At 46.7% G+C, this 26,777-nt stretch overlaps 2 protein-coding genes and 1 non-coding gene across 9 annotated transcripts in view; 1 reads left to right on the plus strand and 2 right to left on the minus strand.

Moving 5' to 3' along the window:
* Window positions 1-9,329, plus strand: part of LOC100894274 (NBPF family member NBPF3-like) — a 38,876-nt gene extending 29,547 nt beyond the window's left edge. For 6 of the 7 annotated variants that reach the window (XM_078335933.1, XM_078335932.1, XM_035259397.3 and 3 more), the window contains 7 exons: window positions 1,655-1,864; window positions 3,060-3,161; window positions 4,243-4,341; window positions 5,443-5,494; window positions 6,279-6,442; window positions 7,109-7,160; window positions 7,680-9,329. In XM_078335933.1, the coding sequence (XP_078192059.1) occupies window positions 1,655-1,864; window positions 3,060-3,161; window positions 4,243-4,341; window positions 5,443-5,494; window positions 6,279-6,442; window positions 7,109-7,160; window positions 7,680-7,923 (923 nt within the window). In that variant the 3' untranslated portion in view covers window positions 7,924-9,329. The remainder of the gene's footprint in view (window positions 1-1,654; window positions 1,865-3,059; window positions 3,162-4,242; window positions 4,342-5,442; window positions 5,495-6,278; window positions 6,443-7,108; window positions 7,161-7,679) is intronic. The other variant, XM_078335935.1, reaches the window with a different exon arrangement.
* Window positions 4,871-5,011, minus strand: LOC118145210 (U4 spliceosomal RNA). The gene has a single exon (XR_004730341.1). It is a non-coding gene; the product is annotated as a U4 spliceosomal RNA (small nuclear RNA).
* Window positions 9,330-11,600: 2,271 nt separating the features above from the next.
* The window catches only part of LOC103788956 (uncharacterized), a 42,167-nt gene continuing 26,990 nt past the window's right edge, over window positions 11,601-26,777 (minus strand). The window contains exons 2-3 of the mRNA XM_078333166.1: window positions 12,865-13,023; window positions 11,601-12,650 (exon numbers count right to left, since the gene is read on the minus strand). Of these exons, the coding sequence (XP_078189292.1) occupies window positions 12,907-13,023 (117 nt within the window). The 3' untranslated portion in view covers window positions 11,601-12,650; window positions 12,865-12,906. The remainder of the gene's footprint in view (window positions 12,651-12,864; window positions 13,024-26,777) is intronic.

The following is a 26,777-nucleotide window of genomic DNA, read 5'->3' on the forward strand; positions in this document are numbered from 1 at the left end:
TGTCAGTTTGCTGAGGATGATGTTCTCCAGATTCATCCATGTCCCTACAAACGACACAAACTCATCATTTCTGATTGCTGCATAATATTCCATAATGTATATGTGCCACATTTTTCCAATCCAGTCTATTATCAGTGGGCATTTTGGTTGATTCCAGGTCTTTGCTATTGTAAACAGTGCTGCAATGAACATTCGTGTACATGTGTCCTTATAGTAGAATGATTTATAGTCTTTTGGATAAATACCCAGTAATGGGATTGCTGGGTCAAACGGAATTTCTATTTCTAAGGCCTTGAGGAATCGCCACACTGTCTTCCACAATGGTTGAACTAATTTACACTCCCACCAACAGTGTAAAAGTGTTGCTTTTTCTCCACATCCTCTCCAGCATCTGTTGTCTCCAGATTTTTTAATGATCGCCATTCTAACTGGCGTGAGATGGTATCTCAATGTGGTTTTGATTTGCATCTCTCTGATGACCAGTGACGATGAGCATTTTTTCATATGATTGTTGGCCTCATATATGTCTTCTTTCGTAAAGTGTCTGTTCATATCCTTTGCCCACTTTTGAATGGGCTTGTTTGTTTTTTTCCTGTAAATCTGTTTGAGTTCTTTGTAAATTCTGGATATCAGCCCTTTGTCAGATGGGTAAACTGCGAAAATTTTTTCCCATTCTGTTGGTTGCCGATTCACTCTAGTGACAGTTTCTTTTGCCATGCAGAAGTTGTGGAGTTTCATTAGGTCCCATTTGTCTATTTTGGCTTTTGTTGCCAATGCTTTTGGTGTTTTAGTCATGAAGTCCTTGCCTACTCCTATGTCCTGGATAGTTTTGCCTAGATTTCCTTCTAGGGTTTTTATGGTGCCAGGTCTTATGTTTAAGTCTTTAATCCATCTGGAGTTAATTTTAGTGTAAGGTGTCAGGAAGGGGTCCAGTTTCTGCTTTCTGCACATGGCTAGCCAGTTTTCCCAACACCATTTGTTAAACAGGGAATCCTTTCCCCATTGCTTGTTTTTGTCAGGTTTATCAAAGATTATATAGTTATAGATATGTTGTGTTGCCTCCGGTGCCTCTGTTTTGTTCCATTGGTCTATATCTCTGTTTTTGTACCAGTACCATGCTGTTTTGATTACTGTAGCCTTGTAGTATAGTTTGAAATCCGGTAGTGTGATGCCCCCCACTATGTTCTTTGTGCTTAGAATTGACTTGGCTATGCGGGCTCTCTTTTGGTTCCATATGAAGTTCATGGTGGTTTTTTCCAGTTCTGTGAAGAAAGTCAATGGTAGCTTGATGGGGATAGCATTGATTCTGTAAATTACTTTGGGCAGTATAGCCATTTTCATGATATTAATTCTTCCTAACCATGAACATGGAATGTTTCTCCATCTGTTTGTGTCCTCTCTGATTTCGTTGAGCAGTGGTTTGTAGTTCTCCTTGAAGAGGTCCCTTACGTTCCTTGTGAGTTGTATTCCAAGGTATTTTATTCTTTTTGTAGCAATCGTGAATGGCAGTTCGTTCTTGATTTGGCTTTAAGTCTGTTATTGGTGTAGACGAATGCTTGTGATTTTTTCACATTGATTTTATATCCTGAGACTTTGCTGAAGTTGCTTATCCATAGTTTCTAATGCATCCTGTGTTTGGGTTTCTTTTCCTCAGTCCCTGGCTTTCTGTGTTCTGCTCGAAACATCAGCAAGGTGGCATCTGGCAGGTCTCCTTCCAGAAAAAACACAGAGTTGAACATTCTGGAAGGCATTGATAAATTCTGGTCCCAGCAGGAAGATAACAAATCTAGTATCGGAGGCAGCAAAAATAGACTTCTTATGAGTCAGGTGGACTACTCCCTCAACTATCGGCTGAAGACATGCAGTAAGTTCTATAGGTTGACCACCATGAAAGTTATGAATGATGTCCTGTCTTGTCTCGAGAAACTAACCGCTCTCTTCATCAAAATTAATTTCATGCTTCCCATTTTTGTAGAAAATAGCAATGGGTATTTTTAACATTTAGTTAAAATTGAAGACAGATGCCAAAATATTTAGCAACATTTCCACATCTGCCGTAAGCTGGGTGTGGGACTGTGTGACTGGGGGACTGGGGTTAACAATCACAGCTATTGATTCCTGACCCAGGCACAGAACCACCTGTTTTTCTCAGCAAGATGCTAAATCCATGTTTACAGGAATCCTCTCTTTACCATGTAAGATTTTACAGACAAGTAGCATCTAGTCTGCTAGTCTAAATGTCTGAGGCTACTGAACTTCATGCAGTTCCGGTTTCTGATAAAGGTCCAGTAGGCAACGCTGTGTTCTGGGGACCTGGGGGAAACACGGTGACAGGAGACAGTACCCACTGTGAGGAGCTTAAAGGGGACCCTGCTCCTAATAGAACCTGTGCTATCTGTAAGTGGCACCATCAAGAGCAGGGAGTACTGTGGTACTGGTGCCTTAGCCAGCCAATTAGCTGGGATCCCCGGTGGGCACCACCACACCTGGCTAATTTTTGTGTTTTATGTAGAGGTAAGGTTTCACCACGTTGGTCAGGCTGGTCTTGAACTCCTGAGGTCAGGTGATTTGCGTGCCTCGCCTCCTAAGTTGCTTGGATTCCAGGTGTGAGCCACCATGCTGGCTCCACAGATTCTTTTTCAGTAAAGGTTGTAAAATTTATCCGTCGGTCTGGTCTCCTATATAAATTTCTCTAACCATTTATTGGCCATGATATATGATGAAATAATTAGTATTGTGACAACTCTTCTGGAAAGTAGTTAGGGCAATTTTTGTAGGTTTTTGGGGAAAAAGTTTTAACTGTTTGCACTGACTTAGGTCAGAGGACACATGATTAATATCTACGAGATGAGAGAGGTTTTGTCCCGTGGGTCTGAAAAGCAGGCTCATCTACATCTGAGGTGACTTAATCTAGGGCCCGATAGAACATTGCAGTCAGAAAATCACATTTATACACTGAGAATATTTTATGTTGTTGTGCTATATGACTGGACACTGATTTGGTCTTGTGTGAAGTGTGATGTGTTCAATGTGACCTGCTCTTCTGAATTTGTTTACAGAAGATCGACAAGATCATGAAATACAGAAATACAGAGAAAGCAAAAATAACCTTCTTATGAGGCAAGCGGCCTACTACCTGCGCTGCCAGCTGAAGACCAAAGGTAAGTAAGTTCTATAGGTTCACCATCATCATGAAAGTGCTGAACGATCTTCTGTCTTTTCTGTGAGAAACTGAACACTCTCTTCTTCAGAATTTATTAAATTTTTCCCATACTTCTAGGCAAATATAAATGGGTACCTTAGCATTTTGTTAAAAATGGATCCGTCAGTCCAGTCTCCTCTGTAAATTTCTCTAACCGTTTACTGACCATCACATATGATGAGATAAATCAGTATTGCTGCAATGTTGTCCTGCAGACAAGTAGCCTCTAGTCTGTTGTTCTAAATGTCTGAGGCTGCTGAACTTCCATTCGGTTCCGATTTCTGCTGAGGCCCAGTAGGCAAAGCAGTGTTCTGGGGACACTGGGGTAAACACAGTGATTACACACAGTACCTGTTGTGGGGAACTTAAAGAGGACTTTGCTCCTTACACGACCTGTGGTATCGGTAAGTGGCACCATCAAGAGCAGGGAGTACCCTTGTATTCATGACTCAGCCTGTTAGTTAGCTGGGATCCCTGGTGGACTAGTTTTTGTATTTTTAGTAGAGGTGGGGTTTCACCATGTTGGCCAGGCTGGTGTTGACTTCCTGAGGTCAAGTGATCTTTCTTCTTGGGCCTCCTAAATTGCTCTGAATCCAGGCATGAGTCACTGTGCTGGCGGCACAGATTCTTTTTTATGTAAAGCTTGTTATAATTCATCCGTCAGTCCATTCTCCTCTGTAAATTTCTCTAAGCATTTGTTGACCATCACATATAACTAGATAAATCAGTATTACTGCAGTGCTTCTGGAAAATAGGGCAATGTTTAAAGATTTTGGGGGAAAACTTTTAATTGCACTGACTTAGGTTAGAGGATAAGTGATTAAGATCTAGCAGATGAGATTTTGTCCCATGGATCTGAAAAGCAGGCTCATCTACTTCTGGGGTGACCTAATCTAGGGACCAGTAGAACATTCCCTTCAGAATATCACATTCTGAAACGGAGAATATTTTTCATCCTTGTGCTATGACTAGACACTGATTTGGTCTTGTGTGAAGTGCGATTTGCTTAATGTGACCTTCTCTTCTGAATTTGTTTACAGAAGATCGGAGACGTCACGAGGAAGAACAGAAATACAGAGACAGCAAAAATAAACTTCTTATGAGTCAAGACTACCCGGGCTGCAGGCTGAAGACGGAAAGTAAGTTTCATAGGTTCACCGTCACCAAAGTGCTGAACAATGTTCTGTTTCCTGTCAGAAACTAAAGGCTCTCTTCATCAGAATTAATTTCATTTTTACCATACATCTAGGAAAATATAAATGGTATTTTAACATTTTGTTAAAGGTGGACGAGAGAGGCCAAAGTATGTAGCAACTTTTCCACATCTGCAGTAAGGCAGGTGTGGGACTGAGGGTAAAGTCTCAGCTGTTGATTTCTGACACAGGCACAGAACCACCCGTTTTTCTCAGGAAGAGGCTAAATCATGTTCACAGGAAACCTCTCTGTACCACCTAAGATCCCGCAGACAAGTAGCATCTAGTCTGTTGTTCTAAATGTTTGAGGCTGCTGAACTTCATTCGGTTCCAGTTTCTGCTGAGACTCAGTAGGGAAAGCTCTATTCTGGGGGACATGCGATGGTAGCACACTATACTTGCTATGGGAAGCTTAAAGAGGACTCTGCTCCTTCCATAGATTCTTTTTTATTTTTGTTTTGTCTTTTTTATTCAGTCTCCCTAGAGACTGTCAAAAATTGTCAATGCCAACTCTATTGCATGTCACCAGGGCGGGGTATTGGGAAAAGTTTTCAATGAGCAATAATCTCATCTCAGATAAAACTCATTCACTATGATACTGGCCCTGAGCAAAGCTCACAGACTGTTTTTAAAGCAAGTGCTGTTAGAATTTACATATCAGTCCAGTTTCATGTATAGATGCCTCTAACCATTCAGTGACCTTGGTATCTGGTGAGATAAGTCAGTATTGCAGCAACACTCCCAGAAAATAGTCTGACTCATCTTTGGAGATTTTTCTGGGAAAAAAATTGGTTTAACTTTGCATAGACTCAGGCAGAGCATGTGGCATTATGGTCTACCTGTAGAGGGAGATTTTGGCCTGTGTGTCTGGAAAGCAGGCTCATCTGCTCACCAGGCTTCATCTAGGGCACCCTGGAATAGTCCTGTCAGAATTTGTATTCTTGCCCTGAGAACATTTCTGTGCTTATGCTATGACTAAACACTGGTTTGGTCATACGTGAAGTGCGATTTGCTTAATGTGACCTGCGTCTCTGAATTTATTTACAGAAAGTCAAAGTGATGATGAGGAAGAGGAAGAAAAAGGGCCAGTGTCCACCAGGTAATGCTGTGGAGTTGTGGGCTGTTAGTTCAGTAGTGACACCTAGAGACTGCAGATCCAGGGAAAACGAGGAAGTGATGACCGGGACACTTTCTTTCGTTCACCCAGCTCCAAATTGTCCTTATCGACAATGTTGTGGGTGATTTGTAGCACTTGTATAGGTTTTAATTTCTCACTCCTCCCAAGATGGAAACCTGTAATCAGATGAGCCAGGTGAACTCAGCAAACAGGAATTTTCTGGTTTCGCCTGTTCTCTCCACAATGTTTAAACCCAGGGAGTTTCTGGCTTTCTGCCCATTTGTTTTGAGCATGTTTGCTAGGATTTGTGAAGAGAAGAAATTCAAAGCATAGACATATATCAAAATACTGGAAAAAGTATTAATTAATACACCAGATCTGGGTGTCTGAAGTGCCTCAAGAGCTCTGTCCACTTGAATGCCGCATGTAAAATTCAACACAACTTATGCGAGGCAGTTGAAGCCCCATGTTAGTTCTCATGATGCAAGTGGTGATGAGAGTTTACAGGGAGAGTCTGGGTGGCCTGCAGTGGCTCATCTGTGGCAAATGCACTGAGCACATGCTGCTCATTTGTGCTGTTTCCAGGGTAGTCACCCTTTACCCTGCATTTAGAAGGCATAGTTTTTTTTTCTCTTGAAGGAAAAATGCCTTTGCTTTCAGTGACCACTCACTCCACTCTGAGTTCCATCAGATCAGCTGGGAGACTTTGTTCTCTAATCTGTGTTGGTTTAATCTTCTGTCATCCCTGTCCTGCCTGGCTCATCAGGAATCTGCAGGAGTCTGTGGAGGAGGAAGCCCCCCAGGAGTCCTGGGATGAAGATTATTCGACTCTCTCAATTCCTCCTGGCACATTTGCCTTCAATGAGCCTTACAGGACCAACCTGCACTCATTAGAGGAACAGCAGGTCAACTTGGCTCATGACATAGACAGTGAGTACTCTGTTGTGAAAGTGGTAAAGCTCCACTTTGTGTCCCAGATAGACCCCATAGTCTTTGTGCATTGCTCCCCAGGCTGGGCTGAGAGTTGTCATCACTGTGGGCTGAACCTATCCATCAGTGCAGATTTCAATCACTCCGGATTCCAGTCTGAAGCATGGGCATGGGGTGGGTCAGTGAGCTTTGCTCTCTCTCTAGTCTCAGTCCATGCCTGTGGCACCCTGGACCAACTGTCAGGACATTGGAACCCAAGGCAGGTGTTGCAAACTCACACCAAGCTATGCAGCACATGCCCACGAGTTGTCTGTGAATCTGAATTAAACGTCTCTTGCCAGCTAACAAGTTCCTCATGAGTTTTGTTCCCCAGGCATGTCTGTGAGGTTCTTTCCTGTTTGTACAAACTTGGTATAACTGTTTGTACAAACTTGGGATAAAGGGATAATGGTCTACCAGAATAGGGACGTTTCACCATTGGTTCTGAGACACAAACCAAGGAATCTCTATCATGATTGGCCTTGAGACCTCCTGAAGTCTCTCTCTCATGTTATCCTGTTCTCAAGCTGAGGAGTCTGAGGTCCCCGTGCAGGGATTAGACAGTGGACTGTTACGGGTGTAGGGCGATGGCTAACTTTTATCTGTCCCTATTCGAATTTATTGCAGAGATTGAAAAGGACCAAGAAGAGGAAGAAGACCAAGGCCCACTGTGCCCCAGGTAACTTTGAGCAACTGTGAACAGCTAATTTTGTGTTGACACCTGGAGACGCCAGGTCCAGGGAAAACAGAGTGGGCTGACAATATCGATACCATCTTTTCAACAAATCCTGAAGTATTTCTACAAACATCGCTGTTGGTTTTCATTGCAATAGATATTTAGGTTTCCGTTTCTTCCTCCCCTTACCATTTACTAACTGCTGTAGGTTGACCATACTTGTTTTTATGATCAGTGTACGCTGTGTGTCCTGAGGGTACTAACTCAGAGTGTCCTTTTACTCCCTCATCAGTGTGTCACCTGGACGGTTTACTGAGCTTACTCTCTCTTTCTCCCTCCCCTTCCTTTCATTCTTTTCTACCCTACTCTTGTCCATCCCAGCATAAGGCAATAGTTTGTTACGTCATTAGTGGATCTATGTGTTTTCTTTATCATTTACTTGTGCTACCCATGAAATCTAGTTGGGGCTCTGCGGTGTCTTATTTTCCTTGACTTATTCTTTGGTTTTTCCTCCTTTGTTAGGCTCAGCATGGAGCTGGTGGAAGCAGAAGAGCCTGAAGTCTTCTGGTACTCACTGGATATATTGTATTCAACATATACAGCTTATCTTGAGTTTTATTACACATGCCAGGCTTACACATATGCCGTTTTTTTATATGCAGAAGAGCATGTTCGCTTGACTTTGGACATGGACAGCAGGTTTTTTACTCTGACGGTGGTAGGACTCCACCTGGTCTCCCGGATAGGGGTCATATTCCCACACTAAGACAACGTGTCACACGGGACTCTGCCAGTGCAGAGTATGAACCACGCCATGTTCTTGCTGAAAACGCTTAGCCCGAGTTTCATAGCCTGAGGTAATCTCCAGACGACTTCAGAATGTAGAACAGTGAGCGGCACAACTGACCTGTCTCCTTCAGACAGCCCATGTCACCACAAATCACACAACTGAAAGGAGAAGAGATGTTTTGGTTTGAAAAAGAGTAAAAAGATAATGTAGCTACATTTCTTTAGTTCTTTTGAACCCAAAGTGCCTCCTCACCTTTTTGTTGTTGTCGTTGATGGTGGGGACATGGGCTTGTTTGTAGAGGACAGGTCAGCTGTCTGGCTCAATGGTCTGTACTCTGAAGTTGTCTGAAAATGTCCTCATGCTTAAATTCAGCCTAAATGTTTTTCCGGGAACACTGCAGGGTCAATGCTACCTCACCCATCTGCAGGTAGAGAAGGTCCCGTGTGTCTACCACCATGATTGTGATACCAGGACTTTTCCACCATTTGTCTATCACCATGATCGTGATGCCAGATCTGTACCTTTAAGAGACACCTTATTTATATGGATATATATATTTATTCAGAGACACCTTATTTATACAGATATTTATACAGAACTAATTGGAAAAGTGGTTTTTAAAAGTATTAACATTCTGTATTCAAACGATCATCTCTCAACATTTTGTAATTCATTTATCATCCCTGGCTGTGTCAACTATTATATTTACATCTCTACACTGGAAATTTTCTATTTTTACTGTATTTTTGCTTTTGCTAGTTTCTGTTGTTCAAAGAAAAAAATTCCCTACCTGCATATCAATTTTTATCAAAGTTAATTTTAATCTATACAATGAAAATGTTTTTCTTCAAGATAAGACTGTCAGCACATAAGGCCACAGCAAAACAGAGCCTTTGTTTGCTAATTTTTAAGCCTTTGTCAATTTCTGGCTGAGGAGAGAGGTAGTTTATTTAATTAGCTGCTAATATCTATTTAAGTGAGCAGCCAGAGAAAGTCTTATCAGACTAAGGATATGCAAAGCCCAGGCCATTGTCTTTGAGTCTTTTAAACTGTTTCAGAAGAGAAGGGAATAGGCAGATTCCACATATGTGGACAGGAAGGAGAATACACTAAAAGACTCAAACAACCATTGCCCAAAACAGAATAGAAAGTCCATTAAAATTCATGAAATAGTTTCTCATGAAATGTAATCTCTCTAAACTTAGCCATTATATGAAAGTCAGTTCTTAATATACCACACTACATTGACTGTTGACTTTCATAAGAATTCATTTCCATGTTTGTTATTTGAAAAAGCAAAAGGACTGTAATCCTTTCTTTTCTTTGCCATGATCATTTTAAGATTGAGGATTTTTTTCCAAAATAAAATTAAAGATTGAAAATTGACGTTAAAATTTATCTTCTCAAAGTAATGATGTGTAACGCAGGCTGTGTCATTCCTGTTTGCAGTATAAGTGTCAAGTGCTCATTTAACCATTCTTTAAATGTTTCAAATTACTGGGAACAAGCCATGTTCCAGGGTGTATCTTCTTTTGTTTTTGTTTTGTTTTTTTCTTTATTTTACTTTTAAGTTCTGGGATACATGTAGAAATCTTGCAGGGTTGTTACACAGATATACACATGCCATTTTGATTTGCTGCCTCCACTCTCACCCCGGTCACCTACATTAGGTATTTCTTTTAATGCTATCCCTCCCCAATCTCCCCACCTTTGCTATACCTTCTCTAGCTCCCTCCTGCCTGACAGGCTTCAGTGTGTGATGTTCCCCTCTCTGTCTATGTGTTCTCATTGTTCAACACCTACTTATGAGTGAGAACATGGCGGTGTTTGCTTTTCTGTTCCTGTGTCAGTGTGCTGAGAATGATGGTTTCCAGTTTCATCCATGTCCCTTTAAGGACATGAACTCATCATTTTTTGATGGCTGCATAGTATTCCATGGTGTATATGTGCCACATTATCCAGTCTATCTCTAGGTGTAGAAAGTTTTCTGTTATTATTTCTCTGAAGAAGCTTTCTACTCTTTGCTCCTTCTCAACCCCCATTTAAGGCCAATGAATCTTTGATTTTCTCTTTTGAAGCCCTCTTCTAGATCTCTTAAGCATTCTGTGTTCCTTCTCATTATTCTTTTCTTTTTTCCCTTCTGACTGTATTTGAAATAGCTTGTTTTAATGCTCACTAATTATTCTGCTCAATCGATTCTACTGCAACTCATTAAGGCATTTTCCAGCTGCAGGATTTTTTTGGCTATTTTCTATTACGTCAGCATTCTTGTTAAATTTTTCTGATCCAAGTTTGAATTGTTTCTGTTTTCTTGAAGTTCATTGAGCTTTCTCAAAATAGTTACTCTGAGTTTCCTGAGAAGTTACATGTCTCCATTGCCCCAGGGTTGGTCAGTGGCGGCTCATCTAGTCTATTTGCTGAGGTCATATTGACTTCAGTGTTCTTGATACTGTTGATATTTGTCAATATCTGGGCATTGAAGGATAAGGTATTTATTCCAGCCTTTGCAGTCAGGTCTTGTTTGTACCTGTTTTTTAGACGGCCTTCCAGGAATTCAAAGTGTGCTGACGAGTTCCCTATGGCAGTGGTCACTACAGCCATTTTTGTCCTACATGGCATTCTAGGCCCAGGTACACTGCAATCTTTACAGATGCCCAGGTCCCCAACCCTTTTGGACTTGGGGGAAGATCAGGGATTGTTCTCTAGGTTCACAGGTAAAGCGTGTAGCTTACTTTCCTTCATTTTCCCCAAGCAAAAGGAATCTCTCTGTAGGCTACACTGCCTGGAGTATGGGGAGGGGTGATGCACCATTCCCATAGCTGCTGCAGCTGCTGCTGTCATACTGGCTGTGACCTCAAGTCCGGCGTCTTCCAGACCTAAGCAACATCAGGGTTTGCCCAAGGAGTGCTGTGGTCACTGCAGTCTGCCTGCCCCTGATATTTATTTGAAGCCCAATTAATTTCCAGTGATAAAGCTGAGCAGAACTTTGGTGGGCTCTTTCTCCTGGGGCAGCTGATTCCCTTGTGGCCCAGGGTGAGTCTAAATGCTTCTGTGGACATCAGCCTGGAATCAAGCGCTGTTGGGTTCTGTTCAGGGATGTGTTTCACTATGGCCAGACTGATACCGAGTTTGAATATAAAGTTCCACACTTTCCTCCTTGTCTCCAAAAAAACTTTTTTCAAAAAGCATTTTAAAAGTTTTATGTCAATGTTGATGGAATGACATACTCTTTGACTCAAAGGTCTTAAATGGATTTTTAGTTTTGATGCAGTGTGACAGAACACTTTTTAAAGTGTGATCTACAGCACTCATGTACTAAAATCACCTGTGGTGCTTATATTATCAAAAGGCAGACTCTAGGGCCCACACCAACTACATCTCCTTGGGTTGGAGACCAGTATGTAGCTCCTATAGTCTCCACCGCTGTTTCTAAGGTACACCAAGTTCAAGAACGATTCTTTCATATTTTCAGACTAGGGATTCTCACAAAATGACAAAGAGGAAGAACCTTAACTTTTTAAATTTAGAGTTCAAGCATTAGACTGCACTTCTTAAACACAGTTTATCTTTCCCATTTTCTCTTTCTAGTTCTGTGTACTGTCAAGGCATTGGTGCAGAAATAGGAAACAAAGCAGTGAAAGAAAAACTATGTATTTGTTTATATCTGTTTTGCTTTAATAATTACCAAAAAGACTTCCATTTTCTCTCTCCCACCCTGTCCACCAGTTATATTCGCCTTCAACTCATGGTGATAGCAACATATATACATCTATATCATGCATTTATACACACAAACATGCTGTGTCAGCACTGTGAAGACACAGACTGGGCTTTACTGTCTCTGGAAACCTCTCCCATGCCGCTTAAAAATGGGCACAGGTTTGCTCTGTGCAAGAATTTCAGCAGAACTGGTCTTGCTATCAGTCCCGTTTCCCCAAGGTAAGATAGGATGACAAAATCAGACAGTGTATTTTAAGTGAGGTCAGTCCAATTTGGATATCATAGAAGAAAAGAAATAGGATGTGCTAGCTTAAGCCTGAGATGGTATCTGGGGAGTCACTGCATTCGTGATGTGATCTCAAAGAACACAGACGCTGCAGTGCAGACCAAAGCCCAGCCCGACTCGACCCAATAGGATCAGGTGTGGATCTGTGAGTAGCACTCACTGAGTCCCCGCCAGTACTGTCCAGCAGGGCACCGCTGCTCACTATTGTGCTTTTAGAACCTGCCAGAGGAGCTCTAGCATTGGGACCACATGCCTCATTCATCAGAATCAGGGTCCTCTATCCACTGAGTTTTCCACCTCAGGCAGCTGATGAGGGCAAGAAGTGTGCTGTTGCTAGTTCCCACGTCGCTGGGGCTGTTGAGAAGCAGTATCACAAAACCGTCTATGCAAACTACACATTCTTTGCTTTATGCTGTGTCTAGTAGGCCTTGGCTAAGTGTATTCCATAGCTGTCAGGCTTTCTGCCTTTCTTCCTGCTCCACCAGGACACGCCTCTGACTCCCTCTTCTGGATTCTCCAATGGACTTGGAGAAACGAGGCCCAGATGCTCCTCAGCAGATAGGTGGCCGCAGAAAAAGGGGACAGGCCCACCCTTCCTGCTGTTTTAAGGACCTCTGGTGGCTGCGCTTCTTGCATGGTTCCTGGAAGGCAAGGGTCACAAGGCTGGAGTGCACGTCAGAGCCCTTAGGGATTTCACCTGCAGAGAAAAATGAAACAAACCAAACCAGTGTATATTGCCAAGCCCTGCTGATGCTACCTGAAGCTGGAGTGAGAGTGATGTGGTGACTAAAGCCAGGAGTGTGGTGAAAGCCAGGTAAGAGGATGAGCTAAGAGCATGCGCTGCAGTCTGGAGGAACAGCAGGTGCCCCAGGTTGCGGGAAGCCTCCCCACCTCCCCGAGTGCTGAGATACCTGCTCCAATTCACTGCAGGCTGGGTCGCTGGATTCTACCATTCACTCTTCAGGGGCCAGGTGACTCTCCAGATCACTTTGTCTCTGCCGAAAAATGGCCTCTGCCATCTTCCCCCAGAAAGAAGTGCTCAGCAGGAAGCATGCATATACAGCAACAGCCTGTTGTAGGAAGAAGAGGACATTTTTACGGGAAGTCCTCTGTTAAGTTGATGTCCAATTGACATAACGAGGATGTGAAGGGGCCAAGTCTATATGGACCTCAGAGCTCAACTAAGTCCAGTTCCACCTTTGACAGATGAGGGTGCAGCAGACTCACAGAGACTAAGGGACAAGCCAAACCAGTTGGTGACAAGCCAGGTATTAGAACTGAGGCCTCGGGTCCTTTACAGTGATTTATGGGAGGTCAAGGGAAAAGCTTTCACACTGGAAAAAGGCAGTGGATACTAGAGATTTTGGGGTTGGTTTTTCCGGGACAGGAATAAGGAGTTACAGAGGCAATCCTGTAAGTGTTGTTCTAAAGAGGTTCAGGAAAAAAGGAATTATCAGAGAAAAACAAAAGGGAATTACTGAAAAAAAAAAAAAAGTTAAATCATGGCCCTAGTCATTTTCACACTATGGAGATCGACATTCTCTCAGGTTACGATTTAGAAACATTTCTAGGAATATGTTTTATTGCTTATGGCAAAACTTTGAAGTTTTTGTTTTATTTTATATAGCAACACCAACAAGTGATGTGAGAGTGAATGAATTGGTAAATGTATGAATTGGGCAGGGGGTTGAAGAACTTTGACATCAGAGTTTTGATTTGACAGGGCGTGACCCCTAATACAGAGAAAGGGAAGCGTCCTTTTTTTGTTCCCCACCCCAGGAAAAGCTGAGGAGCTTCCCTGCTCAGCAGTGGAGCACCCTGGATTGGAGGACGCTGGGGAGCGGGAGCTTTGGCTCTGGATTAGATAGTCCTGGACAACCTCCCATCCTGAGGTGACATGGAGAATGGGCAGCTGAGCCCAGGTCTGGGGGAACGGGGTAGCTGCGCTATCCTCATAAGTTGTTCTGATGCTCAGGGGGTGCACTTGGAGGTTACTGCTTCTGGGAGAGGAGGCTTCTGCCTTCCCTGCCACCACCTTACCTGGGACAGCACTTGAATAGGAATCAATTTGCATCATTCCTGCTGTCACCAGCCTCAAAGACTAGGTAAGCAGCTTATTTCTCCCTCTGCAGAACTACTTTCAAAGCATTCCCAGCCTTCACCTCCTCCAGCTGGTTCTCCAGTTTTGGAGTAATGAGGGGCCCAGAATACGCGTGACTCAGGTTGGGTCAAGAAACTGACTCCCTGAATGTTGCCCTCTCCCTGCCTACCCCACCCTCATCCCATTCTGTAGGACCCTCTTGTCCTGGGGTGTCTCTGGCTTCTGGCTGTGGCATGGATTGGAACCTGCTGAAAGCAGATGGAGGCTGCTGCCTCAGGCAGGACCCAGGGAATCTACAACCCTTTGACCTTCTCAACGGGCTTCCCAGCCCTAAATTACCTTATCCTCTCTCCTGTGTCACACTCCTGTGTCCTGGCTTTCTAGGGACTCCAAATGACAGAACTAAGAGGTATCTGAAAGCTAGAGGCCAGCCCTCCAATTTGACAAAAGGGCAAACTGAGGCCCAGGAGAAGGAAAGCCTTGCCCAAGTCTAAACAGGAGACAGAGCCCCATTATTATGGAAAAACTGGTGCATGGGAAGGAGCATGCCCATAAGACTTTGGATAGCACTCCACCATTGAGCAGGGTGGGAATGTGAAAGAAGTGATCTGGGATTTTTGAGCCCAGGTTGCTTCGCTGGGTCTTTCCTGGTCTCTGTGGCTGGGAGCAACAGTTTTTAATTCCTGCGGCCCTGAGCCTCCCAAACACTTTATGAGAAAGGCAGCAGAGTTGGGGGAGGGCAGTGTTTGAGAGTTCCTTTTTCATCCCCTCTCCTCTGCCCCAGCAGCTGAGCAGCAACCCTTAATCCCTGTCTCTGCAGGCAGCTGCATCATTGTGGAGAAAGTGGTAAGGCTGAGGCCAGTGTCAGACTCCCCTGACCCCAGAGCAGGGACCTCTGTGCTGGCCCCAGGGGCTGAGGGGTACTGAGTGTACCTCCTGGACAGACACCTGCTCCCCACTATCCATGCCTGACCTGTCACTCAGCAGGGGAGCCAAGAAGCCTGCCCTGGAGCCACCTACCTGATGGGGACCTGGGTCAATCCAGTTCCACCCTCCTCCCTTCCCTGGAACCCATAGTCCAGCCAGTGCTGTAACTAAGCTGTGACTAGAAGGGCAGATTTTGTGTGTGTGTACATACATTGCACACACACCCCCAAGTAGGGGATGTGAGGACTGACTTTAGGACCCTGAGATATTGAAATACGTTAAGACTCAAATAAAATCTACCACAGTGAGAAGGGTACTCAGCTTATCAGAAATCAGATTCAAATAAGTCCCTTCACTTCCATAGTCTCGGTTTTCATGTCTGCAAAGTGGAAATAATTCCTAGGAGGAGAAACCTACGCAAAAATGATCCCCAAGCTGGAAGTTGCTGCATGGATGCAACACGATGTGGTCCCACTGCTCCCCGCCCCCGTGGGAGGACTGAGGATGGGAAGAGAAAGGGCTCTGGCTCAGGAACACAAGGGCAGCCTCCACCATCTCCTCACTGTGCCCCTTTCCTCTGCTACTGGCCTCCTCAGCCCTTCACAGGCCCAGGCAGCAGGGGATGGGGAGCCCCAAGTTCTCAGAGGGAGAGAGATTTGCCCTAAGGTCCTCTCCTCCTTCCCAGGCAGTGAGGCTGAGAGTACAGCCCTCTCCCAGAGCTTCATCCTGAGCCCCTCATGGTAGTCCTACAGCAGGTTTGAGCACATTTAGCTTCCCATGTATTCTCCAGCTTCTCTTTGGGTGGTATGGAACAAGGAAGAGTTTTGCAACATGCCTGGACCCACAGATTGTGGTCTGGGCATGCTGGGGCTGTGGGAGGGATTGCAGTCTCCCAAGCCTTCCCCAGAGCTAGGAACTGGCCAGTGACCACCTGCTGTGTCCCAGCAAAGCTGATGACACCCAGCACATGGCTATTGGCTATTCAGCCATTCCTGCCACTTGGCCTGGTCCCTGTGCGTGTCCCCTCCAAAGACAGTAGGACCCCTGCATGCTGCCCCCACCGGTGATTCTGCAGAAAGGTGAAGGGGAGCCTCTCCCAGCAACCAGTTCCCTTTGCTCTGCCTACCCGAACTGGGTGGTGACTGAGAATCAGAGGCAGAGGATTTAGAGAGCGTCTCTTCCTGCTCCCCAACTGGCAGATGAAGAAACTACCTGTCCAGAGATGTGAAGGGACATGTTCTGGGTCACACAGCAGGCCAGTGTCCAGGCAGGTTCCAACCTGAAGTCCCTGGGCCACTTGTGCTGCCCCAGGCACAGATCGCCTGCTTCCTCCACCTCCCTTGACCCCAAGCTTGAAATTGCAGCAAGATCCCAAGATGAGATGCTGGGGGAATTGTTCTACAGATTTGTTAATCGCATCTCAGAATGAAAGGGCCCTAAGCTCATCAGCCAGGAAGAAATCCAATTTGGCTTGAATAGCCATAGTTATTGGTCATATATCATTGAAATATTTTTATTTTCTATGAACCCAGTGGTGGAGGGGCTGGGGTGCTGGACTGGCTGCTGGGCCTAGAGGTTCTTCTGCACTTGGCGGCTGTGGTCTCCAGCCTCACACACCCAGGACTTGGGACAAAGAATGGGAGCCATGCGGTGGGAGGGGGCGGTCTGACCGGGTTGGCCAAGGCTTGCAGTGAGGGTTCCAGGAACCTCCTGATCCTTCAGGCCAGGGCATCTGGGAGTTTGGTCAGAAATCACAGGTCTATAAGTGTTGCCATTTTTATTAAGCTTTCATTGTCTTTTCCCCAGTGATGCCAGGGCTGCTGTGTGGGCTTCAGGATCCAGAGCTGGTAGGTTTTGATGGCGAGGCCTGAGTTGTGCAGGGAGGGGCAGCAGGTGGGAAAAGGGGTCAGAGAGGGTCAGTCGGTGGAATTCCTTTTGGCAGCAGGGCACTGTAGCTAAAAGGATGGGCTGTGATGTTGCCTCCAGAGACTCCAATCCAGCCCAGCTCTACAAGCAGCCTTGTAGAGTGAGGGTTGATCAGATATGATATAAACAAAAGTACCTCCTGTGTGCCAGACACACTGTAGTACTCAGTGAACGGTAAACTCTCCACCCAGTCCCCTTGTAAGGGGTCTGGCAGATAGTAAGCCCTTGGACTTCTATTTCCTTCTACTGTCTGGCTCTACCAAGAAGAGCTGTTTGGCTAATCTGGGTGTGCTGTGTGTGTCCCCATCTGGCTGGCCCAAATGCCATCATTTCTTCCCTCCCCATGGCTGCAGGAAAAGACACTCTGAGGAGTAAGCCTTGGCTAGTGATACAACAGCTTGAGTCCCTTCTCCCAACCCCCAGGGGCACATGTAAGCCATGGGAGGTGGGGACAGGGAGGCCAAAGGACAGATCAGGTGTGGAGGGAGCCACTGGCAACAGGGGAGGATGACCAGGGCAGCAAGGGCTTTCCAAGAATGCTCCTGGACCACCTGTATCAGAATCACCTGGGGAGGTGTTTAATTACAGATTCTAGGTTGGGCACGTTGGCTGACACCTGTATTCCCAACACTTTGTAAGATCGGGGCAGAAAGATTGCTTGAGCTTGAGGTCAGCCTAGGCAACCTAGCAAAACCCATTTCTACAGAAAAGATTTTATAAAATCCAGCCAGGTGTGGTGGCATGCGCCTGTAGTCTCAGCTACTCGGAAGGCTGAGGTGGGAGGACCACTTGAGCCCGGGAGGTCGAGGCTGCACTGAGCTGTGATAGTGTCACTGGACTCCAGCCTGGGAAACAGAGTGAGGCCTCGTCTCAAAACAGACCAAAGAAAACAAAGCCCAGCTTCCTGGGCCCCACCTCCTCCGAATCTGACCTGGTATCACCCTAGAATCTGCACTTTAACAAGTATACCGAGTCACTCTGATTCACAGTGAAGTCTGAGGATCTTTGCAACATAGAATAAAGGAGTCTGCTCCAGTTGACTTGTGGACCTGCCTACAGCAGGGCCAGACCTTATGATGAACTAAGAAGTTCGTAATAATCACACCAGCTGCTGTGGTTCAGCAGGGGAGCAGTGTCCCCATCCCCATTACATGTTTCCCTCTTGGTGTTAGGGGGTCCAGTTCTGTCCCACTGAGCCCACCAGAGCGGGGACACAGAACAGGGAAAGTGATTGTGACTGTTGCACCCGTCAATGCTGGATCCCTCTGGTGTTGGCTGGGACGTTTCTTCAGATGATAGATGGACCTGGGGAAAGCTTGCTTGCCTGATAAATATTGAGCCATTGGGTTTACGAGTCAGCGCCCACAGTTTCCTCACCAGCTGTCAGCCCAGGAGGCCAGTCTTCCTTCATCGACTCCATCTGTGCAGGCTGACCTTCTCTGAGAAATGGAGGGCTTGGACAGGTTCGCCACAGGCCACAGTGTCCCACCTGACTCCCCTCCCCACCTCAACCTCGGCGCCTAATAATAAGCCTAGGTTTTCTTTGCAGAGAGGAATGGTCATTTGTGCCCCTCTGAACTTCCTGCTGGCAAACTGAGCCAATGAAGATGTGTTTCTTAGGGGGCTGCAGGGGTGATGGGGAGTCGGGGTAGGTGCCGACTTCAGCCACAGCCACCAAGCCAGGTTTCCCTGGGGATGGGGCAGGGGATCGATTTTGGGTCTTCTTGCTGGGGAAAGAACTCAGACAAGTGTGGAAAGTCACCCAGCCACACACCTTTCTCTATGGATCTAGAAGGCATTCCTGGGCTCTGTTGTCATTTTTACTGGAGATTCTAGGTAGGACTTAGGACTTCTTCAGAGAAGACTCTGAAAGGACCCTAGGATCCAGGTGCTAGGATGGGGCTCCCTGCTTCACCTCTACTTTCTCTCTGGGATGATCCATGGCCCTATTGTATTAGGATTCTCCAGAGAAAAAGAACCAATAGGAGATTTATATATGTCAGAGAGAGAGATTTATTAGAAGGAATTGGCTTATGTGACAAGAGGCTGAGAAGCCCCAAGATCTGCAGGCAACAAGCTCGAGACCCAGGAGAGCTGACGGTCTAGCTGCTGTTGGAGACTGAAGGCCTGAGGAGCAGAGGGATGATGGTGTAAGTTCTTGTTTGAAAGTTGGCAGGCTGAAGACACAAGAACAGCAAGCATTTCCACTTGAGTCCAAAGGCCAGAAAAGACCAGTGTCGGCTGGGCACGGTGGCTCCCACCTGTAATCCCAGCGCTTTGGGAGGCCGAGGTGGGTGGTTCATGAGGTCAGCAGTTCGAGACCAGCCTGGCCAATATGGTGAAATCCCGTCTTTACTAAAAATACAAAAAAATTAGCTGAATGTGGTGGTGTGCGCTTGTAGTTCCAGCTGCTCGGGAAGCTGAGGCAGGAGAATTGCTTGAACCTGGGAGGTAGAGTTGCAGTGAGTCAACATTGCACCGCTGCACTCCAGCCTGGGCAACGGACCAAGACTCCATCTCAAAAAAGAAAGAGAGAGAAAGAGAAAAAAAAAGAAAAGAAAAGACCAATGTCCAAGCTCGAGCAGTCAGCAAAAAGAATTCCCTCTTACTCAGCCTTTTTGTTCTATTCAGATCTTCAACTGATTGGTTGAGGCCCACCCTCATTAGTGAGCAGCATCTGCTTTACTTTGTGTACTGATGCAACTCTTATCCAGAGGCTGGGCTTGGTGGTTCACTCCTGTAATCCCAGCATGTTGGGAGGCTGAGGTGGGCAGATCACTTGAGGGAGGAGTTGAAGACCAGCCTGGCTGACATGTGAAACCCCATCTCTACTAAAAATACAAACATTAGCCAGGCATGGTGGCATGCACCTGTAATCCCAGCTACTCAGGAGGCTGAAACAGGAGAATCATTTGAACCTGGGAGGCAGAGTTTGCAGTGAGCCAAGATTGTGCCACAGCACTCCAGCCTGGGCAACAGAGCAAGACTCTATCTCAAGAAAACCCCAAACTTATCTGGAAACTCTCTTTCTAATAAATTACCTGCCCCACAGCCAGCAGCAGTCCCTGGATCACCAGGTGCAAGCCAGCCATCATGGGCCTGCAGGTTCCTGGAATTCAGGACTTTTTCCAGTACCCATAGTTGCCTGCCTCCAAGTGGGTCTGCTCTGCTGTTAGAAAGCCTCAGTCTATGGGACCTTGGATTGGGGAGTGGGGAAAAACCATAAGGAGCATTTTGAGGACAACTTGGAAAATTCAAGGATGGAGTATATGCTGGATAAATAAGTTAACATTCTCAGATTGTGGCTCAAAGGAGAATGACCTTGTTCTTTGGAAATATGGGCTGAAGCATTTGGGGTTAAGGCCTCTTGATGTTTGTTGATGATCATATGACTTAGAGAGAGAAGTAAATGGAACAAATCTTACCTGGTGTTGGCAGACAGGGGTTTACTTACTGCATGCTTTTTTTTTGTTGCCCAGGCTAGAGGGCAGTGGTGTAACCTTGGCTCACTGCAACCTCCGCCTCCCAGGTTCAGGCAATTCCAGGCTTAGATTCCCAAGTAGCTGGGATTACAGGCATGTGCCACCACTCCTGGCTAATTTTGTTTTTTTTTTTTGTTTTGTTTGTAGAGATGGGGTTTCACCATGTTGGCCAGGCTGGTCTCAAACTCCTAACCTCAAATGATCCACCCACCTCGGCCTCCCAAAGTGGTAAGATCGCAGGCATAAGCCACCGCACCCAGCGAACTCTTTAAATTTGTCTGTAGGTTTAAAATTTTTCCAAATAAGATAATTGAGGTTAAAAATTTTCAAAAGTAAAACTGAAAAAAGTGTTAAGCTGTCTTATGAGAAGTGCTCCATGGATTCCTTTTGGTTCTGCCCCTGAGAACTCAGAGGATGCATCCTTGCTGGAGGGAGATAGCTTGTGGCCCACAGGTCAAAAAGTGTTGGTCTCAAGTGCAATCTGTGTGACCCTCATAGTTTTGTATTTTCCACACTAATTAGCAACCTGTACTTTGAAATCAATTAATTTCAAATAAAAATCTAGATCTCCAGCTTCTTTTTTTTTTTGAGACAGAATTTCGCTCTTGTTACCCAGGCTGGAGTGCAATGGCTCGATCTCGGCTCACCACAACCTCCGCCTCCTGGGTTCAGGCAATTCTCCTGCCTCAGCCTCCTGAGTAGCTGGAATTACAGGCACATGCCACCATGCCCAGCTAATTTTTTGTATTTTTAGTAGAGACGGGGTTTCACCATGTTGACCAGGATGGTTTCGATCTCTTGACCTTGTGATCCACCCACCTCGGCCTCCCAAAGTGCTGGGATTACAGGCTTGAGCCACTGCGCCCGGCCCGGCTTCTCTTAATGAATTAAAAAATGTGCAACAAGGTGCCACTGGAGGTCAGTGGGGTCTGGATTCAGACGAGGATCCCTGCAGCCCACCAGGCCGGGCCCTGCCCTGGCCTCTTGAGAGCTAGAAGGGGATGGTGCTCCTGGTCTAACCCTGTCCTGGGGTGGCCTTCACACTGTTGTGCCATGTTCACTTGTGCCCCATAACCTAAACAGCTTCCTTGATTTTCCAAAACCTTTCAGTCCCCCACCTTGTGGCCACTGTCCTATGAATGAGCTTGGCCCTTGCCCTTGAGCCTCAGCAGCCCAGACACAGACACACTTTCTTGGCATACTCTGACCACACTAAGAAGAGGTCGCTGCTTCTCTAATTCTAACCACTGTCACTGTCTCCTAACACCTCTAAAGTGTTTCTCCCTCGGGCTCAGCCCCTGCTTCCCCCTTGCTGGCCTACAGCATGAGGCTTTCTTGTCCCAAGGCAGGACTGATGTCCCCACTGGGAAATCTCCCTGTGAGAGACTCAAACTCTAAGCTCTTGTCCAGCTTTTCAGCCTGGGAATGGCCTAGATTTAATCAAAAAGCTCACCACGCCCTCATTTCCCAGAAGCAGGGACAGCTAGATGAGCACACAGCCGCCAAGAGCCAAGACTGCATTCCAGCTCCCTTGCAGCTACCTGGGGCCATGTGACTAACAGGCTAACAGCATTGCTATGGTCTGAATGACCCTTCCAAAACTCATGTTGGAATTTACTTGCCATTGCAATAGTATTAAGAGGCCTTTAACAGGTATGATTAGGCCATGAGGGCTCTGTCCTCATGGATGGGCTCGACACCTTTTAAAAGGGAGCTTTGGGGAGTGAGTTTTCTGTTTCACAAGCTCACTTGCCCTTCTGCCTTCTGCCATAAGAGGACACAGCAAGAAGGCTTATGCCAGATGCCAAGCAGATGCCAGATGCCAGTGCTGTGCTCTTAGACTTCGCAGCCTCCAGAATTGTGAGCCAAATAAATTTCTGTTCATCATAAATTACTCAGTCTGTGGTATTCTGTGACAGCAGAAGAAAGTGGACTAAGAGAGGGATATAAGGGTAAGTATCAGACGCCAAGTTCTGGAATCCTTCCTTTTAAGACCCCTTTCCTCCTTGCCTCAATCCTGCTGCCTGGACACAGATGTGATCACTAAAGTTTCACAGCCATCTTGAACGATAAGCCCATGAAGCCACAGCCCGGGAACGGTGGGGTGGACATCAAGCTTTCCAGGGAAACTGTTGAGTAGAGCAACTGTATCAGACCTGGTCTGCAAAGCTCTGGGCTTAGACAGGACAGAGAAATAAACTTCCAACTTGTATAAACCACAGTTATTTGGCTTTTCCTATTACTTGAAGTCAAATCTAATCCTGACAAATGTACTCAGTTATATTTAGGTTTGACCCTCACCGATCACATGCCACATGGGAACAGGAGAGAATTTCTTTTTTTCTCCTCTTGCAGGAGAATGTCAAGTTTCCCTAAGGGTGAAAGCCAGGCTACACTGTGGACTGGCAACTCCATGTTTGGGCAGAGTGACTCCAGGATCCTGTGAGCCCAGGAGCCAAGTGTTCACTTCACAGAACACAGAAGACATAATCCCTGCTCACCAGGGCCTGCAGGGTAGCTGAGGAGATGCACACTGTCAGAGCACCATCAGCTGCAAGACAGCACGGTGAAGCAGCTTTTCCTGAGTCAGCTGCAGAGATTTCAAAAGTCCCAAGCTGCTAAACGTCTGTTCCTCCCCATAGATAGAGATGTGATTTCTACTGCTCCAAAATGGCAGAGAAAAGACCACAAGCATCTCTCCATCTGGAGGGCAGAGTCTCCTTTTCCCTCTAGTGGGCCTTCTGAGCCAAGGAATTCCCTGGGAAGAGGGAAGGCATTATCTGGATGGGAGGAACCATGCTCTGTTCTTTCAGTAAGGAGCAGAGGGAGGGAAGTGTGACAATTAGGAAGGAGCTGGTCAACTCAGGGAAAGGCAATGCCTTCTTCTCCCAAAAGAGCCTGAGTTCCCATCCACCTCCAGGTTCCATGCAGCCAGATGTTGGGGACAAATGCCTTGGGGAGGGGAACCCAGGGAGAATAGGGTTAAGAGTATCTGGACATGCTCATGTGCTCAGTTCCAGGAAGCCAGGCATTTGGACATTTCAAAGTCAGCAGAAACTCAGAGTGTCCTGAGACCTCACCCAGGGCTCTGCCCTGCTGACATTCTCCTGGCTGTCACGAGGGACTAGGCCAGAATGCCAGTGAAAAAGCACACTTCAGCCCCACTTCCAACCTCCAGCAAACTTGCAGGGACCTAAAGCATCATTTCAAGGAGCTGGGAAGAACCATGACCTGGAACCTGGGCATCTGTCTCCATCCCACCCACCCTTGGCTTCTAGTCTAAACTCTTTTGCCCAGCACTCAAGTATCCCCTTAGCCACCCTCAAAACCCTGAATTTGCCTCCCACATTCACAATATTTTAGGCAAATCCAGATCCCAGCTGCCCAGTTGTGTTGAACAGAAAAAAGCCCCCCTAGGAGTTTTCCTCCAGCCCGGACTTTCCAAGAATTCAGAGCAGCCCACGCCTATTTCCACCTGAATCAGAGAGATGGGTGGTTTTCAAACTTCAGCAGCCAAATTCTTTGTGCAAAAATCAACATTTCCTGAAAGCTCTATGTGTCAAACAGCCAGGAGTAGAGCTGGTGTGCTGGCTGCAGGCTCAGAAGCTGCAGCCCCTCCTGCCCCCAGACCCACCCGGGGCCCTCCTGGAGAGAAGCTCCAGAGCTGCCCCCCAGAGCTGCTCAAGGCCCTCAAGGCCCTTCCAGGACATGAAGCCCTTTCCTGCCCTCACCCTTGTGGGTCCCATAACCAGGCATGGCAGCCCCACCCTCACCTCCTTCAGTACATCCATCAGCATCCAGCAGAAATAGAAGGGCCTCTCACTCCAAGCCAGCCAGCACTCAGCCCATGCTCTACCCAACCTGGCCCTGAACCCAGTGCCCTGTGGTTTCCTAAGTACATGCCTCACCTCCCTACTCTGAGTCTGATGTTCCTTCTATGGAGCAGCCCCACTAACAGGGTCCAGCCCACAATAGTTGTAGATTCCAAACGTCACTTGACTAAGTGTATTTCACATTGGCTATCTCACTGGAACTTCAGGACAATCTTATGAGGAAGGGAGACACACAGGGCAACTGTCCCATCGAGCAGGTGAAAAAATAAACCAGAGAGTTTGCTACAAGACAAGACAGAGCCCAGCCTCCAGTTCTGCAGCTGGGCTCCTCCTGCATCATCCACCTGCCACTCCCTCATTCCTCCACTGATGCTACCCCAGCTTTCCCTACGGACATCAAGAAGCTTAGAACAGGGACCGCAGGAGGCAGAGAACACATAGGACCCAGGCAGAGAGTACCCCTTCCAGAGCTATGGCCTCTCACACGCCCCTGGCAGCCAGATGCCCAGGGTTAGTAACAACGAGGCTAAAAATAGGGCCTGACTCTGGGGGATGGCAGGGGGCCGAGTGGCCTGTTGGAGGAAACATCTGCCTCAACTCCAGAACAAACACACAGGAAGTTGCCCTGCTGCAGGATTCCCGACTGTGGGTGCAGAGCACATGGAATGTCCAGGTCTATACCCCGGGCAGGGGCTCAGGCCAACCCCTCACCTGCCCTGGGCCTGTTCCCCCAGTTCACACACACACACGCCGTACAGAGTAGAAACCCACCTTGTGCATCTTAGAGTTGAGAGCCAGAATGCCTTTGAGAACTGAGTCTGACTCTTTCATTTTAGAGGAAACTGGGGTCCATGGGTGGCCAGAGACCTGCCAACAATCACAAGAACAGTAGGTGGTGGCGCTGGGACCGAGGTCTCCTGCTCCTTGCTTATCCTGGCACCCCCTGCTCATACGCATCACTGGGCATGTCCATCCAGGACCAGGGACGACCCTGCTCCCAAGGAGGCAGATTCCACATTAAGCATATCAGCTGGACTCAGGGCGCAGCACTCAGGGCAGTCCAGGAATACACTGGGCTGGCCCAGATCTTCTCCAACCTGCTGCCCTCAACTCCTGTGCTCTCAACTCCAGCCAGTGCACTCCTCAGTCTACAGAACAGGCACCATCAACAGGCCTTGGCAAATAATCAACATCAATATCAAAAATAATAAGAGGCTGGGCATGGTGGCTCAGACCTGTAATCCCACCATTTTGGGAGGCCAAGGAGGGTGGATCATCTAAAGTCAGGAGTTCCAGACCAGCCTGGGCAAAATGGTGAAACTCTGTCTCTACTAAAAATACAAAAATTAGCCAGGTGTGGTGTCACATGCCTGTAATCCCAGCTACTCAAAAGGCTAAGGCACGAGAATTATTTGAACCCGGGAAGCAGAGGTTGCAGTGAGCCAAGGTTGCACCATTGTACTCCAGCCTGGGCAACAGAGTGAGACTCAGTCTCAAAATAAATAAATAATAAGTAGAAAGCTGAGGAGCATCTTACTGGACGTGAGGGTGGGAGCGGGATGTTCTGCAGTCTGTTTATGGCAGAAATGTTGCCTCTGAAGATTCTTGAGGTGGTCCATAAACAACAAGGCTGGGCCGCCTCTCAATCAGTCTGGCCCAGCCAGTTTTCCTCCAGTGCTGCAACAGATGCTGCTGTTTCTTCTATGGAGCAGTGGAAGTTTGAGGGCCACACAGCAGCCCCCCACTCACTCATTCTACTTCTTCCTGACTGGCTCAGCCGTCCTACCCAGCCCACTCCCTGCACCAGAAGGCTTCCTTGACCTCCCCTCCATCCCTTCCCACCACAAGGGTCTCCCAGGGGACCCACCTGGCAGAAGCTGGGGCTGGCCTTCTTCAATGGCATCCTCAGGGCCTGTCCTGTCCTTGGCACAAAGAAGCCACTTGAATTAACAAAACTGGGAATTTTTTGGTTTTTAGATAGAGTCTCACTCTGTCACCAGGCTGGGAGTACAGTGGCATGATCTTGGTTCACTGCAACCTCCTCCTTCCGGGTTCAAGTGATGCTCCTGCCTCAGTCTCCCGAGTAGCTGGGACTCTAGGCGTGTGCCACCACACCCAGCTAATTTTTATATTTCTTAGTAGAGATGGGGTTTCACCATGTCGACCAGGATGTTCTTAATCTCTTGACCTCGTGATCCACCTGCTTCAGCCTCCCAAAGTGCTGGAATTACAGGTGTGAGCCACTGCACCCGGTCCAGATAATTTTTAAAAAACAATAAAAAGCCAGCCTGGACAAGATGGTAAGACCTCATCTCTACAAAATAACACACACAAACTAACACACACACATACACACAAAAAGCATACAAATTTAAGAATTAGCCAGCATGGTGGTATGCATCTATGGTCCCAACACTTTGGGAGGCCACGGCTGGCAGCTAGCTTGAGACCAAGAGTTCAAGACCAGCCTGAGCAACATGGCGAAACTCCATCTCTACTATAAATACAAAAATTAGCCTGGCATGGTGGTACACACCTTCAGTCTCAGCTACTTG

Source organism: Callithrix jacchus, chromosome 8 (assembly GCF_049354715.1).
Source record: "Callithrix jacchus isolate 240 chromosome 8, calJac240_pri, whole genome shotgun sequence".
NCBI classification, from domain to species: domain Eukaryota; kingdom Metazoa; phylum Chordata; class Mammalia; order Primates; family Cebidae; genus Callithrix; species Callithrix jacchus.